Here is a 22,364-nt window from a genome sequence, read left to right as displayed (position 1 = left end):
TTAGGCCAGGCTTAGGCCTTTTAAGTTTATCGTAGGCCAGGCTTAGGCCTTCTAAAGCCTAGCCTAGCCTAGCCTATTTCCACCCCTAATTGCTTATCAAAAATGGTGGTAATTCTCATTTGAATGTGTATGTAGTATTTTTTTTATTTTCCGTCCTTGTAACAAGCAGTCGTTATGAATTTTCATCCTCAAGAGCACCATTGTCCTCAACATTAGTGTTAAGAATATAGCAAGTATGAGTAGTATGGATAATAGTCCTACATTAAATAGGAATGTTGTGATTTGAGCATTTATAAGTGGGAGGAGAACTCACTCACCTATCACCTTAAGATTTTTGGTGAATAAATGGTGTCTCTCATAAAAGTTTGTTGCTCAAAGAAAAGTCCCACAAAGTAGAATGTTCCTCGTCGACCCCCGATTGTTGTGTTAATAATTAACACCACCATCCTTAACATTGTCACCCTAATTATCATCAACATTAACATTTTCCTCAACATTAACAACACCAACACCATCAACATAAGTAACATTAACACCATCATCAACATTAACAGTATCATCATCAACTATTTTATGTGTTGACATATATGTCCACTACACACTTCATTTCAACAGTGTATTTATAAACCTCATTAGCATCATTATCACTATCCATTCTACTATCTTATCTGATACATTGTTATACCACTATAGTCAATATTATGAGTACTCAAGCTAACATAGGTCTTTCACGATACCAGTAGCTTCAAAGAAGCTCCACTTATTAGGATCAATGTATTATATGTTCATGTATACCTAGATAATATACTACATTGTTTCTAACAAATTTTCTCCCATAATAAAAGTTCACAGTAAATATCATGCATGGTTGAATCGATCGTCTTACTCTACCACATTTTTTATTTCTCTACCACAGTCGCGCCCATAAACCTCTTCTTCCTCGCAATTGCCTCCCAAAGAGCCATCAAAATTTTTCTCTTCCAAAAACCTAATTTATAAGGACTAAAATTAAATTTGTAAAATGCATTTTGATGGCAATTTTTGGTGAGAAATAAATGATCCACGTGTATTAATGTTTTTAATATAAAAAATGAAAAATAAAAGTTAATTAGTCAGCAACGTTAGTCACATAGACTTTTTTTAACAGAACTTTGACAACAATGACCAACAAGAAAGTGACATATAGGGAGGGGCTTTAGACCCAAAAAAAAAAAATTAAAAATCAAATTCAAAAATTCGCCAACTTACATGAAATAAAAGACTCTTTAAGCCACATAATAGTTATGAATTTTGCAATTAAAAATATATCATGAGAAAAATAGTCAAAATGTTAGACCTCGATATTTTTAAAAAAAATTATAGAACAAACACTTGGGCAGTCTGAAAAAGGTGGGTTCACCTAGTATTCAAGGATCAAGAGAGAGAAAACCATCACACCTCCATCCAAAATCGTAATACCTCACTCATGACTCATTTATAGTCAAGGTATCCCACTAGTTTATAGTCAAAATTTAACTTTTGATATATGCACTCTACAAAAACATTACAAAGAATCTCGAAATTCTAGAATCTTAGCTGATATAACTAGGTTGAACGCTAATTTCAAAAGTCAACCCATGGATCTCAAATTAGTTTGATAAATTTTAATAAAATACCATGTCGTAGTTTCATCCAGTCAGTTGAAAAAAATTGTTGATCTGATTCTAAAATCATTAAAATGTGTTCAATGTTTTCCTTTACCATCCCACATCCAGAACAAAAGTGCCCAATGCTCACTCAAAGAAGAGTGACATCAAACCTGTTCCAAACACAACATCCTTTTACAATGTAAAACAACATCGTTTCGCGATCGTTCGTGCCCATATTAAAATTTGGTTCTCATTGTCCCAATTTTTGTTTGTTACACTCCATAGTGCGTTCAAATTGAATAGAGCTACACCAAGCATCAACAACACAGACAAAGACAATAACATACTCTATTCACTACCAATACTCTTCCAAATTCCAATGACCAAACTCACCACTTCCCATTTCCTCAATCCCCTCCACACTCTCTCCCTCAGACTCACTTCCTCCCTCTCCCAACCCTCCAACCATCACCCTAGCCGCAACAACCCTCTCCCAAAACCCACCCTCGCAACCGAACTCGCCTCACTAATCCAACCCCACTCACCCGCCAAAACCCCAAACCCTTGAAAATCTTAAATATAGATATTGGAAGTGTCAAAACTTTGGGTCAACGTCTAGTTGTAAATTGTTCACATGGAATGATGAACTTGAACGCAAGTGAACCCATAACTTCCAGTGGACGTAATTTTTTTTGATGTATTGAAAGATTTATGTTGTATTCTTAAGAAGCTTGAGGTTGGAAAAAAAGCAAAGATGAAGATGAACTTAAAAAAGGAAAGAGGAAGATCCAATTTGTTCAAGCTTTTGTTGATTGTGCTATGGAGTTTATTCATTGCTTACCAAACATGGCGGTGGTTCCCATTTGAAAGTATATGTAGTATTTTTTTTTCATTCTTGTAACAAGCAGTCGTTATGAATTTTCACCCTCAACAACATCATTGTCCTCAACATTGTCACCCTTATTGTCATCAACATTAACATTTTCCTCAACATTAACAACACCAGCAACGTCAGTAACATTAACACCATCATCAACATTAACAGTTTCATCATTAACTACTCTATACTCGACATATATGTCCAATACACATTTCATTTCAACAACGTATTTATAAACCTCATTAGAATCATTATCACTAACCATTTTACTAGGTTTGTCTAATACATTGTTATACCATCATAGCCAATATTTTGAGTACTCATGCAGACAAAGGTCTTTCACAATACCAGTAGCTTCAAAGAAGCTCTACTTATTAGAATAAATGTCTATTATATGTTCATGTCCACCTAGATAATATACTACATTGTCTAATAAATTTTTACCGTAATGAAAGTTCACAATAAATATCATATCTAGTTTAATCGATCGTCTTAATCAATCGCATTTTTTATTTCTCTACCACAGTCGCCGCCCATAGAGCTCTTAAAAATTCTCTCTTCTAAAACCTTAATTTATAGGGACTAAAATTAAAATTATAAAATGCATTTTGTTTTGATGATAATTTTTGGTGGGAAGTATATGGTCCACATGTATTAATGATTTCAATATAAAAAATGAAAAAACAAAAGTCAATTCAACAATATTAGACACATAGACTTTTTTTTAATTGAACTTTGACGTTAAAAGACCAACACCAATAAAAAAATAATATATAGGAACAAAAAATAATTTATAGACCAAATTCAATAACTCGTCGATTTAGATGGACAAAAATAGAGTACTATTTAAGCCATGTTATAATTATGAATTTTGTAATGAAGAAAGCAATGTGAAAAATAGTCAAAATGTTAGAACACATTACTTAAAAAAAAAAATTATAGAACAAACAGTTGGACAATCCAAAAAAGACAGATTCACCAATAGTATTTAAGGATCACTAGAGGGGAAACCATCACACCTCCATCTAAAATCGTAAAGCATCAGATATATGAGTATTATTTCATATGAATCCAACATCTCCCTCATTCATACTCAAGATATACCTTCTGATATGTGCACTCAACAAAAACATTAGAAATAACTAGGTTGAACGATAATTCCAAAATTCAAACCATAGATCTCAAATTAGTTTGATGAATTTAAATGCCATGCCGTAGTTTCATCTAGTTAGTTGAAAAAAATTGTTGATCTGATTCTAAAATCATTAAAATGTGTTCAATGTTTTCCTTTACCTTCCCACATCCAGAACACAGGTGCCCAATGCCCACTCAAAGAAGAGTGAAATCAAACCTGTTCCAAACACAACAGAATCGACTTTGTTCAAATTGAATAGAGCTGCAACACTAGCAACAACACACATAGTCCTTTCACTACCGTCACTGTCCCAAATCCCAATGACCAAACTCACCACTTCTCATTTCCTCAAACCCCTTCACACTCTCTCCTTCCTCAGACTTACCTCTTCTCTCTCCCAACCCTCCAACCATCATGACAACACTCTATCAAAACCCACCCTCGCAACCGAACTCGCCTCATTAATCCAACCCGAATCCCCTACCGCAAAAACCTTAAACCCTAAACCCCAAACTCGCACGCAACTCAAACGCTTCCTTGAACTCCAAATCAAAAAACGAGTCAAATCAAACCTCTCCCACAACACCGGCAAGTTCCACAACTTACTCCAAAACGTCGTTTCAAATCCCCAAACCCTCAACGACGCTTACAACATCATCAAACTCAACTCCAACATCATCCCTAACAACCACCCCGTAACCGCTTCCGCAAATAACGCAAACGGTTATTTCATAGATGACGTGGCACATCAGCTTAACGAAAATCTCACTATCCACCCCGTAACCGTTTCCGCAAAATCCGGCGTAGATAACGGAAACGGTTATTTCATCGATGACGTGGCAAAGCAGCTTCACGAAGGTAGCTTCGACGCAAGCGCGAATACGTATTCAATCTCCACAAGGAAGAATCAGAAAAAGAAAGAGTCTCGATTGAAAGAGGATGAGGATTTTTCGACGTTGATTCTTCCGAATTTGAAGCTGAGAGTTGTTCAGGAAGCGTTGAGGATTGTTCTGGAAGTGATTTTCAAGCCGAGTTTCTCGAGAATCTCGCACGGTTGTCGGAGCGGGAGGGGACGTGCGGCCGCGTTGAAGTATATATGTAAAGGTGTAGTGAGTCCTGACTGGTGGTTCACTTTGCTTGTGAGGAAGAAGTTTGATGGTTTGTTGATGGAGAAGTTGGTCTGTGTGATGGAGGATAAGATAGAGGATGGTTGTTTGTTTGATTTGATGAGGAGTATGTTTGATGCTAGGGTTTTGAATTTTGAGTTTGGTGGATTTGCTAAGGGAGATGGTTTGCCGCAGGAAGGGGTTTTGTCGCCGATTTTGATGAATATTTATCTTGATATGTTTGATAGTGAGTTTCATAGGTTGGCGATGAAATACGAAGGTGTACGTGCTGGTGGAGAGGTTGTTGATGGAGAGAAGCCGTTCTCAGCGTTGCGTGGTTGGTTTAGGAGTCAGTTGAATGGTAATGGTAATGGTAGTGATGATGGTAATGTTGGTGTTGTTGAGAATTCGGGTGTTAAAGTTTATTGCGTTAGGTTTATGGATGAGATTTTTTTCGCGGTTTCTGGTACGAGGGATTGTGCGGTTAGTTTTAAGTCTGAGATTGAGAGTTATTTGAAGGAATCTTTGATGTTGGATGTTGGAGATGGAACTGATGTGCTGCCGTGTGTAGGGACTAGGGGTGTTCGGTTTTTGGGGACATTGGTAAAGAGGAATGTTGAAGATAGTAATGCCGTGAAAGCGGTTCATAAGATGAAAGATAAAGTTGAGTTGTTTGCTTTGCAGAAGCTCGAGAGTTGGAATTACGGGACGGCGAGAATAGGGAAGAAATGGTTGGGTCATGGTTTGAAGAAAGTAAAGGAATCAGAGATCAAACATTTAGCTGATAGTAGCTCTCTCCTTAGTAGGGTTTCCCGTTTCCGAAAACCCGGGATGGAAACCGATCATTGGTATAAGCATTTGTTGAAGATATGGATGCAGGATGTTCAAGTGAAAAATGCTAAAAGTGAAGAAAATGTCTTGTCGAAGTTCGTTGGAGAGCCGGCTCTTCCGCAAGAGCTAACGGATTCCTTTTACGAGTTTATGAAACAGGCCGAGAAGTATATATCGGCTGAGGCAGATTCTATTCTCAAGCTTTTGCCAAATAATAACAGCTCAGAAGAAAAGGTGGTTGCTAAAACCGAAATCATTGCTCCTGTCTATGTCATAAAGAAACGTCTCGAGAGATATGGATTGACTACACCAGATGGATTCCCGCGGTCGGCTAATTTGCTAGTCATGCACGATACAAGTGAAATTATTGACTGGTTTTCTGGGATTGCTTGCCGCTGGCTGAAATGGTACGAGAACTGCGCAAACTTCAATGAAATAAAGCTTTTGATATCGGATCAAGTTAGAAAATCATGCATTCGTACTTTAGCAACAAAGTATCGGATACATGAAACCGAGATAGAAAAGCGGTTTGATGAAGAACTTAGCTGGCTTCCACAAGCGCATGACGCGGAGAAGGAGACAATGAATGAAGTATCGGGTGTTGAAGTTTTTGACAATGACGAGGCGTTAATGTATGGAATAGTGTATAGCGGTTTGTGTTTGTTGTCTCTCGCAAGAATTGTGACCGAAGCAAGACCGTGTAATTGTTTTGTAAATGGGTGCTCAGCTCCAGCACCAAGAGTCTATACTCTTCATGTAATGGAAAGACAAAAGTCTCCAAGCTGGAAAACTGGGTTTTCAACTTGCATTCATCCAAGCTTAAATAAACGGCGACTAGGGTTGTGTAAGCAACATTTGAAGGATCTGTATCTTGGTCATATATCACTTCAATCCATTGACTTTGGTGCATGGAAGTGAGTGTCTTCAGTTTTATGATCAGAATGTTTGGTCATTGGGTATTACTTCATTTCGTGCGTGTTTGGATTCGAGTATGGCTGAATCACAATTAGCCACTGAAGTTGCAAAAGCTACACTTTAGAGCTTCAACATAATCACGGTGCCACCGTGATACTACCACGCATACTAAAGATGAAGATTCTATTGGAAGTGAGGTGTATTGTTTAGTTGGGATTATCACAACCAGAATGCCCAGTCCACCATAGTCCAAATGAAGAGGAGTTATCAGAAGTCAGAACCTTCACCTCACTTGTCAATCGATCATGAATGTATCGCGATGCCACCACTTTATAGGTGTCTGGTAGAATTATCACAACCAAAAGTAAAGCTTAAATGTGAATCACCAAAATACTCAAATTTTGAGATGTTATGTTATCCTTGTGGCTGGGCTCTCCATAGACAGAGCCATCACTCTTGAAGCCCGTCGGTGAAAGAATCACCAATGAAACAAATCAATCCATTGTAGGAACCAATTGTACCAGAGTATTATTTGTCGTTCAAATGATACTAAGGATCAACAGAAAGGCTCAACAGATTCTCAATTAAACATTGTATGAAGTGCAGGGGGACCTGCATGGGATTTCTGTGACGTGATTTGGGGTTAGTGTGAAGTGCAGATTCCATGCTACCGATTTCTTGAGATGCGATTTCACGAAGGCCGGGATCAAAGATGAGTGTTATCCAAGACTTACTCACACACATAAGTTGCACACGAGATTTCACATGAAGAATGGATAATACCTCGCTGATGATATCGTCAGGGAGTTCCACTGACGATGGAGTCATAGACGTGGCTGATTGTATATAACAACATGAAGAGTTTCCTATTCTGTTTCTTTACTTTTGTTTGAAGGATAGTACCACGCATCTCACTATTTTGAGTTTCTTATATGCTAAACTCATGATAATACACTAACTTATGATAATGCGCAAATTTTTTAGTTTTGATTTTTTATTATAACAATTGATAATGTAGTTAAAATTAGTGTTGTGCCTCAACTATTCAATTTCTTTGAAAATTGGAATTGTAGCAGGCATGATATGGTTAAAGAAAAAGGTTTAAAGCTTGACAGTGTTTAAGGTTGCAGTCTGAGGGTTATTTAAAAATGATGACAGATTATGAAAAATTGCATGCACTACATTGAGGCAAGCATGCAGCAAGCTGATACTGGTGTTATTAGTAATGCTAAATGTCTATGTTATATAATTAGCTATAAGTTTAATATATTGATTCAACTACGTTATATATCGGTATAAAAGTATTAAAATATTAAACGAAAAAGGAAAAGAAACAGTTGAATCGTCCGCAATTGAACTACAGTTCAATCCATTTCATCTCCAATTCGGTCTGGTTTTCGAAATATTATTTTAAACCTTGGAAATCTATATGACATAGTAATATTTGAAACATGGCTTCACTATTTTGAGGATTATAGATAGAATTTAGAAATGTAAGGCTTAACCTTTAGTTAAGTTGTGCTTGTATAATCTCTCTTTCCTTATCAAAATATAAACACACTTAATTTGGTAGCAAAAACATTTCCATCCATCATCAACCTTGTATACATAAGCTCATATTATGAACATAAAATGAACTACTTTTCCATGCTCTTAAAGCAAAAGTAATCACTCAAGATAAAGTGTCCAGTCAAAACTTGAAGTATCTGGCTGAGTCTTAGATTCATCTTTAACTTGAGGCACTTCTGCAGGAGAATTTTCAGGTTGAACAGATGCTGAAACATCAGCCTTGGAGCTCTCAGGTTGTTGAACGGATAACGATGCATCCGCCTCGGAGCTCTCAAGTTTTTGAACAGATAACGATGCATCCGCCTCAGAGCTCTCAAGTTTTTGAACAGATAACGATGCATCTGTTTCAGAGCTCTCAAGTTTTTGAACAGATAATGATGCATCCGTCTCGGAGCTCTCGAGTTTTTGAACAGATAATGATGCATCCGTTTCAGAGCTCTCGGGTTGCACAGGTAATGATGGTTCTGCCTCGGTAGACACGGGGGGCGCTTGAATAATTTCTTGTGACTTGAACTCGTTGATGTAGTAACTAAGTGATGGACCAGAGTATTCGGGTGCTTTGACCGGAGGAGGAGCATTCTTGCCAACTTGTAGAAGTATTGATGATGCTGCGGCGATTGAGATCAGCGCAAGACCAGCAGCGATCGCCGCTGTGTTTTGAGCTCCATCAGAAGACGAACCAGGTGTTCCTGAACTTATAGCACTTTCTGCCACATAAACTGCTGGCTGGAAAAGATCAATATGTATTAGACAAATTGAAACTTACCTACTGGCATAAGCACTTGTGAGACCGTTTCTGAGAACTAATTCAAACACGGTAAATTTGATATCTAGATGCGAACAATGTATATATGATCATCAAAATAAATACTAAACTTCAACAAGTGAAAGGAGCGCGCACGCACACAAAGACACACATAGAGGCCAAGAAAAACAACAAATTATGAAATGAGAACAACTTTAATTCCTTAAAAAAGAAAAATCCGAACCTCGACTGAATATATGTTAGTCTGTCCAGCAGTGTCCTTTTCAACATAGCCTGTCCAACCCGCTTTACGGCGTGGGGGATATGTACCTACCACTTTCGTCTTCTCCTCTGCTAACCATTCCATACTCACCTTCCCAACCTACATCACCATCAGCAACATAGAATTAGCTTTCTTTTCCGAGTATTCGTTCGGAAACTTCACAAATGGACAATATAGATTTTTCCTTTTGTTTATCTCGATTCGAAAGACGAACTTGTACATAAAATGGTTCAATAATTGTAAACACATTGAAACATAGATGAAAACTACTACTACTATTACAATCATTGGTTATATAATTCAATAGTTTCTAAACTACTACTACAACAATTAAAAATTGCGGTCCACCATCACAGTCGCAACCCTAATCAGAGTTCGCAATATAAAGAATTTTGAGGTCCCACAACAATATCACAACCGTATTTTCAACCACATTTTCCTTCAATATAAAGAGGTTTGCAACGCAAAACTCTCCCTCAAGAGATTTAACACTATTACATTTTGACACCTGATTTCGAACCCAAAACCACTTGTTAAGCATAAAGAAGTCAAATTCATCTCATCCAAGTGCTATTGGATCAACAACCACAATTTAAAACCCTGCTAGTATCTATATGAAACAATAATAACCAAAACCAATTCAAAAACCCTACTTTAAATTGAAAAATAAATAAATATCAAATTTACCTCTAAATTCAAATCAAATTATATAAATCTCCAAAACTAAATTAAAGTATACTACCAACAAATTAGCACCATTCATTAAAAAAATGTTAAATAATTCCCTAATTTTCTCAGCTATCACATAATCATACAAAGCAAAACAAAAGACAAAAAAAAAAAAAGGTTTGAGAATTGAACAAACTAACTTCCTTGTCAGGTGCACATTCTTCTTGATTACAATCAGACTCATCAGAAGAAGCTCTAACAGTGAACATGCAAGAGCTTCTCTTACAAATCTTCTGCTGCCTCAAGGAGAATCTCCTTGTGGAGAAAGCACATGTGTTGGCTGATATTGTTGCTTGCAATGAACAAGCCATTATGTGTAATGAATCTTTGTGTGTGTTTGAAGTTTAAGGTAAAAAGAATCTTAAAAACACAGAAGAACAGAAGACAATGAGTTTGGTTTGGTTTTTTTGATGGAAAGAGAAGGTTGTGTTGTGTGTTATGGATTGGTGATTGGTGGTTGAGTTTGAAGGGATATATCTACTTTCTTTGTTTTTAGACCACAAAAGTGTATATAATGAAACCATGGACAATTTTTGTCTTGTAAAAATGACTCGTTTAATTATCACCCACCCCTTAAATATTAAATATAGATTTTTTTTTTTGAAGTTAGAAATTTTACATAAAAATTATAATTTTTTATAGAGTTGAACAGACTACTTTTTTAAAAAAAAATTATAAGTTTTTAAACATGTATTATTAGTTATTATGATTTTAATATTATTGTTATTTTATTTATTTATTTTGAGTTCTACTACTTACTAACTTTAAGAGTGTCCTTATTTCCTAATATTAATGAATAGAAAATTTATTATAAAAAAATATTAATTATAAAAGTAAATTATACATCCGTCGTTTGAAATATACTCATAATATTCTGTTCTTTGTTTAAAAATACACTCATCTCCTATTTTATAAAAAATATATTACATTCTCTTTACAGATATACTGATAAATAGTTATATTATGTTACTCTTTCATCTTGTGTTAAAATACACATCGTTTTTCCCATTTTAGGTCAAGTATGTTATGTTTCTCTCTTTTAAGAAATGTTCATCTTACACTATCTTCCTCTTTTATTTATTTTTTGTTTAGTATTTTAGTTTTTCGACGGTGTATGCAACTAATAATTTCTTTTCTTCTCCATGGTCGGAATGTCTCTATTTTTAGTCACTTGGACTATTTCACTCATTCTCATTTGCGGGCTTTCTTCTTCCTGCCTCTTTCCCTTAGATCATATTTTATCTTAGGAGAAAAATCTAGACAACTCTCCCTTCTTGATTAAATCTTAGACAACATTCTTCAGTTGTACGCATTCTTCGATGTTATGGACGTTACACAAGTGGAAATGACAATTCAAGATTTGTCCACTCTTAGACGTTTTCAAAGTCGTTTTGGTGTTTCAACGTGTTCTTTTTTAAATTTTGTGTTGGTGCATTCTTGCAAGATACACTTTATTAATACGTTCAATGACATGTAATCTTTGTATCAGGAGGCAGTCCTCCCTTGGCCTCTCGGTTGACATGTAATCACACATGAGCATGTCCCCCCTTTACCCTGAGTCATTAGATGGTCATCCACCGAACATATGTGATTTACACCGAATAATATGAAGACAATTACAACGGTCTTATATATATATATATATATATATATATATATATATATATATATATATATATATATATATGTGTGTGTGTGTGTGTGTGTGTGGATGTGTGTGTGTGTGTGCGCGCGCGTGTGTGTGAGAAACCTATGTACGATTTATTACACACTTGCATTGTTTCACCTCAATCTCATAGTGACTTAAGCGTCCGAGTGCTAACATTTTTTGTAGAAACCACATCCATCGAAAAGCTATCTCAAACGCATTGGAAGTACCATCCACAATGGTCTACATCACCATGCCAATCATCTTTTGTTCTAATAGAATAATGACGTTGTATGTGAGAATCAACTTTTGATTCTTTTAAATATTTTAAAGCATGAAAGTGTAACTACCATAAGTGTATTTCTAATGGTTGGCTCAAAGTTGACTTATGGCCAAAATGTTGTCACCGATTGTATTTGATCATCAATTAAAATTCTTAAAGATAACGATACACCAATTCTTTCCCTCAATCAGTGAAGATCTTCCTCGACATCAAGATCCACAAAATTTTACAACTAACCCTCGACTTCATGTAATTGTCCATAATCTTTAACTCTAGGAAAATCACTGTCTTTCACTGCATACTTCAGCTCTTCCACCGCATGCTTTAGTTCCTCCAATGCTTGCTCAAGTTCCGCTATTGCATGCTTAATTTCCTCCATAAGTACAATTCTTTCAACACTCTCAAGCCTTATTCGGTGCTCCAAGCATGAAAGACCTTATGTTGGACATTTTTACTCTTTTCCAACAATAAAACGATAGGCTCATTCGTGTAGAAGAGATTTGGAACAAGATTCTTGGTGAGATAATAACACAAATCTATGTCTTGCAACACAACCAAATTTGAGGAATTTCAATGAACACGCGTCGATGCTAGTTTGCAACCATCAAGATTTAAAGCATGGTCAAAGAGGCTCTAGTCTTTTTGATATGATGATCCTTCTACAACACTTGACTCTTATGGAAAAAGTAGCATCCACGCGTTACATACTAGTCATCATCTAATGAGGCCTTATTTTTTCCTCCATCCACGAAGGAGACGCGAGCAAAACTCTCCAAAGATATTGTCATTTATTGTCAGCAGAAATCATTCACAAGAAGAATAATAAAATGCACCATCTTTAGATCGTTGGAGAAGCCCCTTAAGCTGGAGACATATGATGGAACTGGGGATCCTAACGAGCACGTAGACAATGTCTTAGACTACCATTAACAAATGAGTGCAACAAAGTGTACAATTTTTATTCCCAAGTTGAAATGGGCCATGATTACTTGGTTAAAAGGTTTGGAGGATACTTCTATCAATTATTGGAGGATACTTTTCAAAGAGTTCACATCTCATTTAAGCTCCCAAAAGCATCAACCAAAGAAAATGTATGTACCCAATGCCATTTTACAAAGGAATAAGAGGACCTTGCGATAATACATTGACAGATTCACCAAAGAATTCATAAAGGTTAAAGGGAAGAATGACAAGTTGAAGTGCTTGATTTATAGTAATGTTTGAGGTTAGATTGCATGTATAGAGAAAATATGGGTTTGGAATAGCCATAAATCATGAACGAACTACACACCCCAACTCAACCATATATCAACTACGAGGATAAGTCATTGATTAAAGAAATTAAGAAGAATAAAACATTTGGAAAAACTAGGAATGACAAACGCTACAAAGAAAGAAACAAAGAAATGAACAATGGACCTCCTTCTTGTTTCTTATAGTATATCCCTTTGAACACATCAAGAGAACAAAATCTAACAATAGTTCACCAACACAAAGTTTAAAGAAGCCAAGGGAAACCTACCCAAGAGCAATGATTGAGTATCAGATGAATAATTCCTCGAAGTATCATCAAATGAATCACTTGAAAAGTTATCTCAAGAATCTTTTGAAGTATTAGATAGAGAGTTCTGTAAAGTGTCAGATGAAGAGACAATTAAAGAATATGTTATGAAATCTTAGGAAACTTCATCAAGAGCATCATTTAGGGAATCATATGAAACAAAACCAATAATATCATTTGAAGAATCAAATGAAACATCATCAGAAGCATCATCTAGAAAATCAGATTAAGAGGTAAACATTTGTTTTAAAACAACTTGTGAAGATGATGATGAGGTAACTGACCTTTCTAATAATCAAATATATGCTCTAAGGGTTAGGTTGTGTAAAGAAAATGAGGAGTTAGAAAAAGTTATTGAGTCTTAAAGAAATCACCAAATCTATTGAAGATGAAAATGAAAGACTTATTGATGAATTGAATCAAATTAAGAGATGTGTCGTGAAATCTAATAAATGTGAAACATGTGATCCTATAAGAAAAAAATTGAAGATTTGCATGAAATCTTAAGTATGTTCAATATGGGTAGAGATAACCTTGATATGATTTTATAATCAAAGAGCTTCATATAATAAACTTTCTTAGGTTACAACCATATAATAATGTTAAGTCCTTCATGAGTATATGCCATGCTAAACGTAAAAATATTTGTTTTGTTTATATGTGAAATCATTGTCATAGATTTGATCATATTGAATCTTATTGTTTTATAAAAATGAATGATTTAAAGTGGTCTAAGAGATTCAATGCGGAAAACTTGAATCATCTTAAATCCCCAATCGCTAATGGATCCAAACAAAAATTTAGGTACCTAGGGTAAAAGCCTAACTTTTTTTCCAGGAATTTGCAGCATCATTAATTCTATTTCAAATCAAAAGAAGTTGTAGAAAGCATATATCCAATGACATCTCAAATAAAAATGAGCAAATGTTTAACTTTTTTTTCGTGGAAGTGATTCCTTGGGTAAAGATGTTTTTGGAATGAATCTCACTAATGAAGAAATGGAGTCTGAGATCGCCTCTCATATCAAAAAACTCAAAGAGATGCAAAAGAAATAAGATTAAGTTTGATTCCTGGTGGAACAAAGGGGGAAGAAAGTCCACTCGAGTTTTATTCTTTGTTTGGAAAGCAAGGTAAGACAATTAGTAGAGAATAAACTCAAAAAATCATATTATTCTTTTAACAAGTGCTAAAATATCACACTTTTCACTTTAATTTATATTTCTACTAATTGTTAGTTGAAAAATAAATTTTTTGAGCTATATGAGTGCAAAAACCAAAAGGGGACGTCTCAAAAGCAAAATGGGACGTAAAAGCATTCTCCAAGCCCAAAAATAATGAAAGAGCTGGAAACCCGTTTATTACTAAAAACCCATTGTTTTATTTCTTTTCAAATTACTCATATACTCGCCAACTATATGACTTAAAAGCACTAACGAGCCTCATTGCTTAAAAAATATGGGTCATAGAATTGAAAGGCGTGAGTGCCGATAATATTTAGAAGGACAAAGATAATTTCAAACCACTAAAGGATACAAGTCTAAGAATAAAATTGAATGGTTACCTATCTCACATTAAAAGAATAAATATGAGATAGTCTCCTATTTCCCACAACTAATTTTACACTCCATAAAATTGTCGAAATTATTTCCTGCCTCACCAAATTATATTTTGTGGGATTCTATTGCTGATCAAAATACGATAAGAGGTTCATACCTAATTTTCAACTATATTAATGTACAAAACAACATTACCCAACAAAGAACAACATTCTACCACACATTTATCATCACATGAAAGGACTCATCCTCCACCCCCTAGACCATCACCCCATCCAATTCTTCTCACCCTGCTGCAAAATATTAATGACATCTCATATAGCCGATGGACCTACAACAAATAACACTTCTCCTTCAGCTAAGGATCCCCGTAAAAGGACTAATCTTCACCATTACCCATCGAGACATAATCTGACATCTAGCCAACGATTGATGCTCAACATCATCCTCCCTAACTCATGACAAATGCCTTCCCCAAACATACATTTTACTGCCACCATCCTTAATATGATCATTTTCTACCATATATTTAGCAGTTAACACTTTATACCACAAACCGTAGTGATCAGCATGCATCCTCCACTACTATTTATCTTACAAAGCAAAGTCGAACTCCCTTGCCCTTTGAACCTTTAATCCATTTATTTCTCTATCCGAACACACTTTATTTCAATTAATCCAACGAATCTTTCGAGCATCCTCTCTACTCGAAAAATAGACTTAAATAATGATTTGATAAACAAAATAATACACGAGTGCCAGAAGTAAGAAGAAAAAAAGAAAATAAATAGACATAAACGTAAAAAACCACCCATAAATATTATTCCAACATTATAATTTTTTTGTTAAAGGAAGAATATTATGAATTTTGATATCTCGTCGAACAATTTTTTATAGTTAGGTCTAATTAAGTTGTAAGAATCTAACTCTCGAACAATTTTTTATAGTTAGGTCTAATTAAGTTGTAAGAATCTAACTCTCTATATCAAGAGTGGAGGCAGTAAGACGTATGTTTGTAGAAGACATTTGTAAGCATGAATCGTTAGCTAGATGTCACATTATAGAGATTTAATTAAAACACAAAATCTTTGTTAATATTTGAGATAATTATAAAATAGAAGGAAAGTAAATTTATTTATCACATAATAATATTTCTAGTCATATATAATTGAGACAATTTCAATTCATCACTATCATTCGTTTGTGTTACTTTATAGGTGGTTATAACAAAAGTCAAAATTTATCATAACATCTAACATATTAACTGAGAGAATAAAATTCGTCTACACCGTTAATGTACTTCAATTGGATTCTATATAATTTTCGAATAAGTACAAAGGTTCTTAATTTATTTATTCGTAGAAAAAGTATATATTATTTTTTTTTATAGTGACTTGGAGTGTTGGAAAAGTAATCTCAAAAAAACAGAAAGGGTTATTATAATCGAAAGCCCAACCCACTTTGAGGCTCATCAATTCATCGCCGCTTTGCACTGAAAACCTCAACTCACCGGAAAATCACCCGGAGTTCTTCGTCGGCCGCCACATACAGCGAAAAAGTCCGTCCAGGTTTACATTCTTTATCCAATTTTACTTCCCTTCTCCTGTAGAGCGTCCTGGGGTTTCATTCCAGGACGATTTGCGGCCGCGATGGCCGCTCCTGGGAAGGATACATGTTTTCAATTTTTTTTCAGGTCTAGTTTAGAAATATTAGGGTTAACTTAGGGTTTTCTTTGGATTGATGTGGGATTGGTGGTTTTTTTGTTGCTTTTGATTTCATGTTCATGAAGTTCTTTAAATTTCAAATGGTTTGGTACTAGACTTGCAAATTTTGAAATTGAGAATTAAGTGTGTGTTTGGTTCTGCGGTGATGAGAATTGATTATGACTGAATTGATTTTGTAGAAGTGATTTTGGTTAAAAATGAGTAGAATGTAAAGTAATTTATGCTTGGATATATTTATGTAAAAGTTAGTTGAACAACAAATTTCAATGCAATAATTAAGCTTGAATTCAAAAGCTACAAATCCTAGCTTCAGCAATAATCAATTATAGAAGCAAATCAATTTTACTTTTGAGAAAACAAACATATAATGGTTTAAGGCATACTGGGTTGTCAAAAAGCGGCTATAACTCTACGAGTTGGAATTTAAACAAACCACTATTGTTTTGTGATATGCAAATTAGTATAAATTGTGGTCAAATAGGGGCTATACCAGTGCAATAACATAGCAGAATTTTAACCAATAGCTGCTATAGAAGTAGAGCCATGCTATTGCACCTTAACGTCGGAATTTGAACAAATATCTATTTTTTGAGATCTCCAATTGACAACATTGGTTAACTTGAACATGTTGTTTACATTCTGGAAGCAGAGAATAATCTGTGCATAACTTTGGCAGTGCTATTCAAAATGATGCACCATTTTTTTGTTTTGGAAAGCTAATGCACAAGGCTTTGTCATAGAAATTGTAGATTGAATTTTGTTCTTAGCCAATAACAGTTTTCCTCCTAACTTGGACCTGTTCCCTGGTTAATAATACAGCGTTCTTGTTTTAGTGGCAGTTTTTTCTTCTTTACCATATGTTGAGCTATACAACTGTGAAATCATGCTTAGCCTGTTTCTTCATAAAGCTAAGTGTTTTAATTATAAAATCTCTATATTCAAATTTGTTCTTAGTTATTATCACTTTCCTCCAAATACAAACCTATTCTTTCCTTAGTTGGCATGTCTTCTAGACTTCCTGCAGCTATTGTTTACCTATGGTTGAGCCATACAACTCAAATTTCGTTTTTTTAAAGCTTATATAAGGATTTTAACCATGAAAATTTCAGATTTTGTTGTCTTTTAATTATTTAATTAATGTGAGTTGTTTTTGGAAATTAAGGTTTGGTATAGTACTAATATATAGATTTCAATATTTCTCAAGAGATGGTATGAAAAATTCGTATGTGTTTTTGGAAATACCGATATTTGATTTAATAAGCAAATTTTGCAGTTCAGCTCATCAGAGGTCTGGTGTTATCTGTCTATTTTCTTGTCTTCCGGGGCATGCCTTGTGTTTGTCGTTTGTTCTAAATTGTTTACCGATACTGTTCTTTTTTTTAAACTTTTGGGTATTATGTATGCACTTTCACTGATTACTAAATTGTTACAAGACTTTGATATTTCGGTTGAGAGTGATCGCGTAACAATCATTGATAGTAATGTTTAACTAAATTGTTTGATGATAATTGAGACTTAAGGCTATAACTTGTTACAGCTATTATTGGAATCTCAGAGAGCATGGACACTCAAAAAAGCCAAGTTGAAAAGCAGCCTTCGTCAACTGCAGTTGCAACTTCATGTCGAAAGAAAAAGCACGAAGAAGCCGCATTCTTGGACGATATAAAGGATCACATTGACGAGTTCATTCATGCTTCTATGGACGAACACAAAACCTGCTTTCAGAAAACAATTAAAAAGGTTTGTACTCTACCTAAGATATTGCGTTACATGTTATCTGCTCTACATGCTTTATCGTTTACTGATATATCACGGTTTTGGATCAATTTCAGATGTTTGGTTTGTCTAAGGTAGTTGCTGAAGCTAATGCTGCTAAAGAAGTTGAAAGTTCTTTGGCTCTTCAGACAGTTTTAAAAGAGTAAATTTATTAATTTTGATATGAACTGCTAGGTTTAATTGAGTCATGTGGTAATAACCAACACATATTTTGTTACTATTTTTGCATTAGGATTTAAGTAAATGAAGAAAAGCTGTTTTTTGTGTCTGAAAATAAAAACTCTATTCATGAATTGTCTATTCTAGGTAAGAGATAATCTTCTCAAAAATGAGGAAAATTCAGTTACTACATCTAAACTTGTAGAAAAGTTAGGCTGTAAATCATATTTTTTAGATTATGGAAGACTGACTTAAATAAAAAGCAATATTTTTATTAAAATTAAATTATAAATTTATTGACTTTTTAATTATTTAAATATATTAATCTACATTAATTTTTTCTTCATTTTTTTTATAATATATTAATATTTTAAACTATAATTAAAATATAATATTTTTTATAATCAGACTCTATAAATATTGAATCAAATATTAAAATAAAATGCTTAACTATTTTGAAGAATTTATAAAAATAAATTAAAAAATAACTTATGGATAATATTATAACTTTTTTTTTCAAAATTTTCCAAACAAATTATCTATAAAATTTATGCTTTTATATAAATATTGAGTCTTATTATTTTTTAGAGGTTTTAAAGGTTTTAATAGATAAGTTTATAAGGTTTTTCAAAACCCAATAGGGAATTTTATATTTGTTAATAGGTTTTAAAGGTTCTCAACTTTTAAAGGTTTTAATAGATTTTTTCTCTCTTTAAAATTAGGGAGTTTTTTAATTCACTCTTATGGATTTTTAGGGATATTGGATGAAATTCCCGTAACATCCTTTTAATTTGGATAGATACGCAACATCCTTTTAATTTGGATAGATATATTTGAACTCACCACAATTCAGTTTTTTATCGAATAGATTCGGAGATGCTTATTCAAAGGTAATAAATGGTATCTTTCGGACACACATATCTAAAATAAACATTGATTACCAGACAGAAACAAAAACCTTAAAATCAAAACAACTTAACATAGATAGCCGAAATTACAGATAGTGGAATAGAAATTTAACACTACATATTATTATAAACGGGTAGGTGAAGACGTTGCAACATTTTGATAACATCTTCTCCTGATCTTTGATGCTTCACATCGACTTCAATCAGACTCTTAGTAGAGTATCGGTGAAAAGTACTTCACATAACTTTTAAATCGTCATCCGTCCTCAATGCAAATTGAGTGAACTTTATCTTTCCTTCAGTGTCAAGTGAGGGTGAACGATACTCGAGCTTGACCACCTTTTAATTTTGAGGATATTGCAGAAGAGAATTTAGTATGGTATTCAGCTCAGTGAGAGGCGTGTCCTCGGAGAACCTAAATTGAAGTGACGACATCTTACCACTGAAGTAGACAAAAGTAAGGTGAGGATATGTTTGCCTCATCTCTGTTTGTGGTATGTGACGTTGAAGAAATGATATGTAGATTTTATTTATAGAAGATTTGGAGCAATTTAGATTCAATAATTTTTATTCTGCTACCAGGGCATGTTTCGAATATTAACCTCCAAATTCCCCGTTTTTTAACAAAAATATGGGGTTTTCAAATAGGCATTTCTATAACATTTTAAAAATTAATTTAAGGTGCGTTCGAAGATATATCTCCGAAAAATATTTTCAGATTTTCAAATGTTTATTTCACCCTTATAAGAATGTATTACCAACGCGCTCCATTATTTTTTTCTAATGATCCTTAACTTTACAAAATTAATTGCAATGTAATTCTTATAAATACTATAAATAGAAATGACCACATTAAAATTTAAAATAAAGGAACATATATAACACAAGATTTGATTATATATTGAACATGTGAAAGTTTATCAATGAAAATCAATACACTTGATAAAGATGTATCTCACAAGAACATGAATTTGAATGTCACCATCAATGTCATAATCTCTTGTACTCAATCGAGCTAAAAATTTCACTACCAAAACATGAAACAGTTCAAAACAAAAATGAAAGAAAGTCGGCAAAAATAGAGTCAATTTTAAAGACCAAAAATAGTTATCAAGAATATGAAGGCACGTGGTAAATACATGGGTTGTTTAACAAACCGACCTAACAAAATCATAATGGTGTGTATGTGATTTGATTGCTTTGCTTTCCGGTGGCCATACCAAACCATTTCTATCCTCGTTTGGTACTTTTGTGGCTATGAGCTGTTTTTGTCTCCAATTGCTGCTAACTCTTCATCCATGTGAAATATTTGTTAGGATTTACAATACATTTCAGAGATATTTTTATCTTTTTGGAGATGTCATAAAAACCTTATTTTAACTATGTTTGAAAAAAAAGTAAATCGATTTTGAGAAAAAAATTTATTCGGTCGTTTATTAAATCAATTCAGTTGATAATACATGAATATCAAATACAGAGATGTGAGTTCGAACTTGAATAAAATAATCTATTTCAATCGAATTTTATACTATTTAAGTTGGATCGATTTTTGGATAACCAATTTATAAATTATTTTTTTATTAGTATTATAAAAATATTTTAAAAATTTAGTTTGATGTAATATATAACATATAATATATTAAAATTAGTATTATAAAATAAAAATGATTATTAATATATATATATATATATATATATATATATATATATATATATATATATATATATATATATATATATATATATATATATATATATATATATATATATATATATATATATATATATATATATATATATCAACTTAGTAACATAAGCTTTATAGTAAAATAATTACCAATATAATAAGGGACAAATATATACACCACAAAATTATAATCTTATTAAGGATTGGAATGGAACAAAAACAGAACCGTTGATATTCCAACGACAAAAAAGTGGGACAATGGAATCATGGGATATATGATTCTTATGACAAATAGTTTCACTAAAATGCTACATCACTGGCACTACATATATGAAACACCATATACTTATACCTAATCCAATGATTCTAAAAATTAAAATTAAAATTGAAAAATAAAAATTACATAACAATTAGAATCATAAATTCTTCATTATTGACATCATTTGTTCACTGGAGCTTCATGTTTCTAAACCTGCAAATGAAAACATGAAGCATTAAAAAATGTTAATATAATATAAAGAGTTTGTGATTTTTTTATTTTTCTAAATCAGATATCAGCTGTGCGTAACTGTATAGACTAGTCTTCTCCTACGTGTCTGAATTAGATTTTGTAAAGATGAAACAATGTATGTATATTACCTTTAGCTAGCATTGTTGTTGTAATTTGGGAATGGAACTTGACCTGATTCAATGTGCCTAATATCCCTAACAAGAAGTTCATAGTGTCTCTTGACATCTTCAGCAGTTTTTCCTCCACCAACAGCTTTAGCAACGTTGGACCAACGATCAGGACTGTCCTTATCAAAAACAGCCAAAGCCCTTTCAAATGCTTTGTTCTCCTTACCACTCCATGAACCAGATGCTGACATTGATGCCATTTCTTGAACTACAAACAAATTACTTCGAGGTTGCGACCGAATTATATATCCTGAACACCAAACAGACTCTTAAGGTTTTGAAAGTTAACAAAAACTTGTAATGGTTTAGATGAGAAAAAGGTTATTCAAAATGTGGAAGATTTTGTGTAAGTAATGAAACTCAAAGAAGAGGTGATTTTGAAATGAGGAAGCAAAGTTTGGTCCTTTATATAAGAAGAATTGGAGGGTGTTTGTAAGGTGTGGGGTAGAGCAAATTGGAATGAAAATCTTTGGTGAGATGTAGAAAGAATTTGTATGATTTGTATTCTCAAGAACCACAAATTAGAGGAGGACCAAAATGTTGAGGAGCAATATTGGAGAATC

At 33.6% G+C, this 22,364-nt stretch overlaps 4 protein-coding genes across 7 annotated transcripts; 2 read left to right on the top strand and 2 right to left on the bottom strand.

Annotated features, from left to right (window-relative positions):
• Positions 1-3,508: 3,508 nt before the first annotated feature.
• LOC131593245 (nuclear intron maturase 4, mitochondrial) lies at positions 3,509-7,453 on the top strand. The gene has a single exon (XM_058865589.1). It carries the CDS (start codon positions 3,964-3,966, stop codon positions 6,496-6,498), a length of 2,535 nt encoding a protein of 844 aa, XP_058721572.1. The 5' UTR covers positions 3,509-3,963; the 3' UTR covers positions 6,499-7,453.
• Positions 7,454-7,938: 485 nt separating this feature from the next.
• Positions 7,939-10,296, bottom strand: LOC131593246 (protein MAINTENANCE OF PSII UNDER HIGH LIGHT 1). Its single transcript, XM_058865590.1, has 3 exons — positions 9,962-10,296; positions 9,054-9,191; positions 7,939-8,790 (listed from the first exon to the last, which is right to left on the bottom strand). The coding sequence occupies exons 1-3, from the start codon at positions 10,130-10,132 to the stop codon at positions 8,164-8,166; spliced, it is 936 nt and encodes a 311-aa protein (XP_058721573.1). The 5' UTR covers positions 10,133-10,296; the 3' UTR covers positions 7,939-8,163.
• Positions 10,297-16,275: 5,979 nt separating this feature from the next.
• LOC131593243 (uncharacterized) lies at positions 16,276-18,751 on the top strand. 4 transcript variants are annotated; one of them, XM_058865585.1, is made up of 3 exons: positions 16,276-16,427; positions 18,131-18,333; positions 18,426-18,740. In XM_058865585.1, exons 2-3 carry the CDS (start codon positions 18,154-18,156, stop codon positions 18,513-18,515), a joined length of 270 nt encoding a protein of 89 aa, XP_058721568.1. In that variant the 5' UTR covers positions 16,276-16,427; positions 18,131-18,153; the 3' UTR covers positions 18,516-18,740. The 4 variants fall into 4 exon arrangements, with proteins under 4 accessions (XP_058721568.1, XP_058721567.1, XP_058721569.1 ...); XM_058865584.1 differs by having other exon boundaries at positions 16,282-16,437; positions 18,426-18,734; XM_058865586.1 differs by having other exon boundaries at positions 16,284-16,437; positions 18,149-18,333; positions 18,426-18,750.
• A 2,552-nt stretch (positions 18,752-21,303) lies between these two features.
• On the bottom strand, positions 21,304-22,364 carry LOC131593244 (protein RADIALIS-like 3). The gene is made up of 2 exons (XM_058865588.1): positions 21,763-22,364; positions 21,304-21,595 (listed from the first exon to the last, which is right to left on the bottom strand). Exon 1 carries the CDS (start codon positions 21,999-22,001, stop codon positions 21,765-21,767), a length of 237 nt encoding a protein of 78 aa, XP_058721571.1. The 5' UTR covers positions 22,002-22,364; the 3' UTR covers positions 21,304-21,595; positions 21,763-21,764.

Source organism: Vicia villosa, linkage group LG3 (assembly GCF_029867415.1).
Source record: "Vicia villosa cultivar HV-30 ecotype Madison, WI linkage group LG3, Vvil1.0, whole genome shotgun sequence".
Lineage (NCBI taxonomy): Eukaryota > Viridiplantae > Streptophyta > Magnoliopsida > Fabales > Fabaceae > Vicia > Vicia villosa.
The sequence above is the reverse complement of the archived record's forward strand: the minus strand, read 5'-3'. Positions and strand labels throughout refer to the sequence as shown.

Coding starts and splice junctions, on each gene's coding strand:
- LOC131593245 (XM_058865589.1), top strand. CDS start 3,964: ATGACCAAACTCACCACTTCTCATTTCCTCAAACCCCTTCACACTCTC.
- LOC131593246 (XM_058865590.1), bottom strand. CDS start 10,132: ATGGCTTGTTCATTGCAAGCAACAATATCAGCCAACACATGTGCTTTC. Junction 9,192..9,961: donor AATGTGCACCTGACAAGGAA/GTTAGTTTGTTC, acceptor ATGGTGATGTAG/GTTGGGAAGGTGAGTATGGA. Junction 8,791..9,053: donor CTAACATATATTCAGTCGAG/GTTCGGATTTTT, acceptor GATCTTTTCCAG/CCAGCAGTTTATGTGGCAGA.
- LOC131593243 (XM_058865587.1), top strand. CDS start 18,154: ATGGACACTCAAAAAAGCCAAGTTGAAAAGCAGCCTTCGTCAACTGCA. Junction 18,334..18,425: donor TTCAGAAAACAATTAAAAAG/GTTTGTACTCTA, acceptor GATCAATTTCAG/ATGTTTGGTTTGTCTAAGGT.
- LOC131593244 (XM_058865588.1), bottom strand. CDS start 22,001: ATGGCATCAATGTCAGCATCTGGTTCATGGAGTGGTAAGGAGAACAAA.